The sequence below is a fragment of the Nannobrachium achirus genome, assembly GCF_963921795.1.
Source record: "Nannobrachium achirus genome assembly, chromosome: 10".
Taxonomy (NCBI): Eukaryota; Metazoa; Chordata; class Actinopteri; order Myctophiformes; family Myctophidae; genus Nannobrachium; species Nannobrachium achirus.
Genome location: NC_137819.1, coordinates 54,365,747 through 54,372,177, shown reverse-complemented (window position 1 = coordinate 54,372,177; position 6,431 = coordinate 54,365,747). Strand labels below are relative to the sequence as shown.

The window sequence follows — 6,431 nt, the reverse complement described above, 5'->3', positions numbered from 1 at the left end:
CATAAGGTCTGGCTATAGAATACCAGGAGGCAGGAGGGTCAAGGATAAGGATACACAGCGATGAATAGAATAGTCCTCAAACACAACACAGACTTTGTTATTTAAAGTGCAACTTGCAGGTTGAATTTCTGTCATTGTGGACAAGGCCAAAAAGTACTGAAGTAGGTTCTAACCTGCAAATTCAGCTTTAATCTGAAGTTGTGTGAATGTGTGTGTCACACATCCTCTGCCACATCCTCTATTAGCCAATTGGCTTGACGAATGATCAAATCCATAATTGCTGCTAATAATACCCTACTAATAGAGACAAACGGACAGGCAGATGGGGTGAAAACATGACCCAGGGACGTGCTGGCCATTGGGAAAAGCGGGCCAACTCCCGAACGGCCGGTTCATTCCCGGCCGGTCCAGGCCAGCCATTAGGGAAAAAATACAAATAAAATGTCGGCCTTCGTTCCATTTTGGGGGCTGGGCCACCAACAAAGTAAATCGTCACTGTTGGGCAGAAACCTTGTATCTCCAAGTTTCAAATTTGTACATTCTTTTTGCAAAGCAAAACCCTGCTTCATCATACAAGGCTGTTGCACAAAAGTAGTGAAAACAGCCGATCTACAAGCACACAACGCCTCGCACCGCGAGGCGTTGTGTGCTTGTAGATCGTCTGTTTTCACTAGTTTAAATATTTTTTTAAATGATAAATACAAAACAAACGGTTTTGGACATACAAGGTTTCCACCTTGTATGACAAAATATAACTCACGTAGTTGGCCCACTGGCTTGTCACTTGTCATGATCTGAAATGGCAAATCTTTGAGTAGCAGCAGCGCTATAGAGAGAGATCTCTCTATAGCGCGCAATGAGGGCCTCTCCAACTCTTTTTCCAGGGCTGAATCAGGGGCCCAGCACGTCCCTGACATGACCTCTCAGGCAGAGGTAATGATACAGCTGTACAGACAGTACAGAGCAGAGCAGGACAAACGGAGGACCTGGAGTTATTTGAGAATTATTAATAGAGAATCTTAAATGTATTGATTAAACAAGTGCTTTTTTGCTAAGGTATTCGAATATGTTGGTCCCCCAGTAAATGTTCTCTTGTTTGTATGAAGATGGTAAGACACCAGAGCCTGTATGTATGCAGTAGTGTAAATTAATTAAGTACATGCACTCAAGTACTCTACTGTACAGTATTTTTTTTACTTTACTGGAGTATTTGCGATTTTCAGTACTTTTACAACTCCACTACATCTCAAAGGCAAATATTGTAGCCTTACTCCAGTACAATTATTAGAAAACATTAGTTCCTTGTTGCTTTGCAGGTTTTGATTATTATTATGAAAACATACATTAATCCCTTCAGCCCTATTATACTTTGGCAATTTGAAAATAGCCGATCTCTAAGTTCAGAACGATTCACGATGCGACGATGTGTTGTGAGCTTGTAGATCTGCAATTTTTTTAAAGATTTGTATACAACGGAAAACTTGCGAAATAGGATGCGAAATAGGACATTCTGCATAACGAGTACTTTTACTTTTGGTTCTTTAAGTACATTTTGATGCCAATACTTTTGTATGTTTACTCGAGAAAATTCTGAATACCGAACTTGTACTTGTACTGACTATTTATAGGATATTGATACTTTTACTTAAAGTTATACCATGTAACTTTTTTTATAAAACAAATCTTACAATGAAAACGTTGACTATAGCTCCTTTAATATCAATGGTCTTTTGTCAGGTGTGTGCTCTGAACACAAATAACTAACTTACAGTATAGAGAGTAGTTCAGCCCAGGCTGGTGCAGACTGCCGTAGATTAACAACGTTGTAATAAGCGACATGCCATCGAGCGAGAGCACAGTTTGTAACATAACTGACATACGGTACAATGGGTTTATTCATATTTATTGCTGATAATTAATGTTATTCTTCACGATTTCATCACAGTTGTGCTGAAAAAGGGACCATATTGTGAAAGCAACAGGGTCCTGTGGTGCAATGGTTAGCACTTTGGACTTTGAATCCAGAGATCCGAGTTCAAGTCTCGGCAGGACCTAACATTGAGGAACATGTACATTGTCACGGCCGCATTTGGCCCCCGGGCCACACTTTGGACACTCCTGGTTTAGTTCAAGATACTGTACAGTATATGGGAGCCACACCATTAATAATCCCAGTCTTGTTCTACATAAAGAACTATTACAAGTGCCATAATTAGGGGAAAAGAGACTTGTTCATGAGGCTACATGCATTGTGTTTGAGTATTAAATGTCTAGTATAGTGCAGCCGTAGCAAGCTTGCGCATAATCAATTCACCCACTCCTTTATACTTGACGATAAAGTTGAGTTTGAGTGTGAGAAACTACTCCAATGGCTCCATATGGATTTATTTTTGTCTTACATCCAACTAAGTGCAGAAACAATTCAATAAGATGAGGATTATAATTGGTGTGGTGTGTAATTCTATTTGCTAAAATGTCATTAGCCCTATTTTACCAGTAAGACTCCCTAAATCAGGAGATGAGCGACCGTCAGGTCGCATACACAAACTTCGGAAGGCAATGGTAGCCAGTCGGGAGGGAATATGGGAAATGGGACAGATCCATGTTGATGACATGACTATAGAGATACTGTGTACCGCCTTTCGTGATTTTAGGGCATAATCTGTGAGGAGCAGTGTCCAAAGATGTGTCTTGCCATGTGAGAAATGAGGGGTGGGGGTTGTGGTCTGCCAGCCAAGGAGTGTGTGTGCAAAGTTTGGCATGGATAGGGGCAACAGTGGCGGAGATATGAGTAGGGGAAAAGTGTGACGCAACGTGATGTGACGTGACTGACAGACAGACAGCCGGTGGAAGTTTTGATAGTAACTGCGACCTGACGGTCACAATAATTCATTGCAAGATGGCGTCGCATGGCAAAAATAAGCTCTCTCTCTCTCTCTCTCTCTCTCTCTCTCTCTCTCTCTCTCTCTCTATATATATATATGTTACAGTATGTTCAAGAAACCAGTAAAAGTTGTCAAGGAGCACTCGTTTTGACGTTCACCACACACTAATCACCACCAGATGGCGACGTCAGCCACTGGATAAGAGAGTTACGTCACGCTTTGAACTCGCCGCAGACCGGAAGTGTTTACTCTTTATTTACTAGCCTAGCCTAGCCTAGCCTAGCCTAGCCTAGCCTAGCCTAGCCTAGCCTAGCCATTAGCTCCATTGTAGTCACTTGGACAGGGCGTTTAACGTGCGCTTGCCCAGGCCTTACGGCCTGGGCATAAATATAACGATTGCATTCACCACGGCTTCGTAACTCGCGCGGCGCTCCGCCGGCCGCGCGGCCCTGGCCCGCTCTTCGCGGCCACTCGCGCCTGCGGCGCTCGGGGGCGAAGAGCAGGACCAAGGTCCGCTGGCCTTCGCGCCGCTTGGGGCTTCGTGGACCCAGGGGGGCCTCGTAACTCGTTTGGGCTTCGTGGATACAGGGGGGCTTCGGTAGCCGCTCGCAGTGTCGTGGACAATAGAGCGGCGCACCGCCTGGAGTACGTTGTTGTGGCGACCGCTTGCTCCGCCCCGTGCCGCATCTCGAGTGCTCCGCGTCTCGAATGTGCTGTTTCTCCAATATCCGGTGACATATATATATATATATATATATATGTATATATATATATAGCCTTTAATCACAAGACCAAAATATCAACACCAGGTTAAATGTGGTTAGGCTAAGTCATGCTACGGTATATAAACTCCATTAAGGAAAGCAGGACTGAATGCTATAGCCCCGAGTCAAATAAACACGTGATTTAGTGGTTCTCCAATAGAGAATTCTGATCATCCTCAGTTTTTACAATGAGATCAGTTCAGTCCAGCTCTTTAATGTTCCTCAAGGGGAACTTTGGCTTGCAGCGAGGGCATGATAGAAACAATAAAAACAGTAAGACATAAAAAACTGTAAGTAATTATTGTCGGTATCAGCCGGTAACACGCGGGAGTCTGTCCCCGTTACAATAAAACAATAAAAACATAGATCAAATGACAAAGAATCCATATGGAGCCGTACACGGAGGGTTAGCTGCTCACACTCAAACTCAACTTTATCGTCACAGCATAAGCTTCCACCAAGTTTAAAGTAGCAGGCGAAATTCCTTTGTGCAAGAATAATAAAAGACTGCGGTCACAAGTTGAGAAAATGTGGCTACCAACACCAACATTTCACTGCACACTTGTATGAGCCTGTGACAATTAAAACCTAATTGCGACCTCATGTCATACACTCCATATATGGCCAAGACATCTCCATATATGGAGCTGGCCAATACCTCTACATCTGACCTCACGGACGCCTCACGTCACGCTCCATAGTATATGGCCAAGGCATTTCCATATATGGAGCTGGCCAATACCTCTACATCTGACCTCACAGACTACAGATATGGATATACCGGTAGCTGATGTGTTCTGACATCACAATGATGTTTCACCGTGACACGTTTGGCAGTGGACCACTTACTCTTGAAGAACCCATAGAGGAAGATCACAATGCCAACTGATACTAAAAGAATACGGGGGCCAGAAGTATCACAAAGTCTTTCTCTCTTTCTTCCTAAGCCCTTTATAACGTCATCCGTAGATGGCAAGACAACAGACGGCAGACAACGCGATCAAGTTGATGTCCGGACCGTTTTCGTTCGCTGTGGGCTGATCAGCCAAGCCAAAGGATCAGCGTATATCGAAGCTGGAAACACCAAACTAATGTGCTGTGTGTATGGCCCACGAGAGACAGAACGCAAAGATGAGACTGACATGAAGTGTGGAAGGTTGATGACTGACATGCGGTTCGCTCCTTTCTCTTGCCCAGAGAGGCGTTCTTGGATACAGGGGAGTGAGGAAAAAGGCCTCTCACTAATGTTGCTTGAGAGTCTGCAGCCAGCTGTGTGTCTAAACAAATACCCCCGATCACAGATTGAAGTCAACGTGATGGTTCTGGAGAACGGCGGCTCAGTCCTGGCTCATGCCATTACCTGCGCATCCCTCGCTCTGGCACATGCAGGGATTGAAATGTACAGCCTGGTTCTCGGCTGTTCCATCCGGCAGGATGGGGCTTCTTATGTGATTGATCCTGCTTACTTGGAAGAAAACTGCTGCAGTTCAAGCAGTGGTGAAAACCAAGGCAGTCTGACCGTTGCTTTTCTTCCCAGCTTGAACCAAATATCTGGGTTACAGTCAGATGGGGAAATGAGGGAGGAGACACTGACGGCGGGAGTTCGGACCTGCATTGAGGGATGCCACAAACTGTACCCTGTTATCCAACAGGCTTTGGCCAAAGCTGTGCGGAGGGAAGTCCCACCACCATCAGAAAGCTGATGGGACATCCTGATCTTTCCTCTTTCCTCTAATGTCTTTACTTGCGCCAGAAGAGCACGGTAGGTAAGTTGGTAGGTGTGTTTAAAGGACAACTCCGCCCCCTAAATTACTTCTAGGCTAATTTTCCTACTTATATTGATCCCAAATGACTGTCCATGGGGTGTATTAGGCAGAAATGCCCCTGTTGTCCAGTTTCCCCAGCAGAACCCAGCAGCTCTCATAGCATAGAGTGGAGCCTATAAGCCTATCAGTTTTACACTATTTCTTGCGGTCAAAAGTGTTTTTTTTTCATGAATGTGTTACTAGTTGTCATTACAAACATATCCATGCCATCGTTGTCCCACACACGACATCACACTCACAAGTCCCGGAAAATATGCCCTGTGATTGGCCAGTGCAGTCACTTTGATTGGCACTTGTGCCGAATGCTCACCCCAAAACATTATTCATGAGATTGTGGTGGCTTGTGTGGGACAACCAAAGCATGGATGTGTTTGTAATGACAACTAGTACCACATTCATGAAAAAGGAAATCACTTTTGAATGCAACAAATAGTGTAAAAGCTCCACTCTATGCTATGACAGCGGCTGGGTTCTGCTGGGGAAACTGGACAACAGGGGCATTTCTGCCTAATAGACCCCATGGACAGTGTTTTGGGATCAATATAAGTAGGAAAATTAGCCTAGAAGTGATTTAGGGCGGAGTTGTCCTTTAAGCCCATAGCCCAATCAGGGACCAGCATTTCTGGCAACGTCATCATTAACAGCCAATGAGGGACCAGCATTCCTGGTGATGCCAGTGGTGACCGCACCTCTAGTTTATGTCTGCCTTGTAAAATGTTTCACGAATACTGATGCATTATTTGCTAGCACTTTACAATAACTTATTTTTGACCGAAATGTGAATAATTCATAACAATGATGTACTTGACTCATGTCATTTATGTGGCTCGTCTGTGGAAATTATCAATTTAATGTGTGAAATAATCTGTGCCTTATTAAGAAGCTCTGATATAAGGGCGAGGTCGCTTCTCGCCCTTACGGCGTCTTACTGGTGAATATATAGCATACATGTGCAA

The 6,431-nt window shown here is 44.3% G+C and overlaps 1 protein-coding gene across 1 annotated transcript; it reads left to right on the top strand.

Annotated features, from left to right (window-relative positions):
• Positions 1-4,527: 4,527 nt before the first annotated feature.
• On the top strand, positions 4,528-5,352 carry LOC308292578 (exosome complex component MTR3-like; the record flags this gene model as incomplete). Its single annotated transcript, XM_080734959.1, has 1 exon — positions 4,528-5,352. The coding sequence occupies one exon, from the start codon at positions 4,528-4,530 to the stop codon at positions 5,350-5,352; it is 825 nt and encodes a 274-aa protein (XP_080591085.1).
• Positions 5,353-6,431: the final 1,079 nt, after the last annotated feature.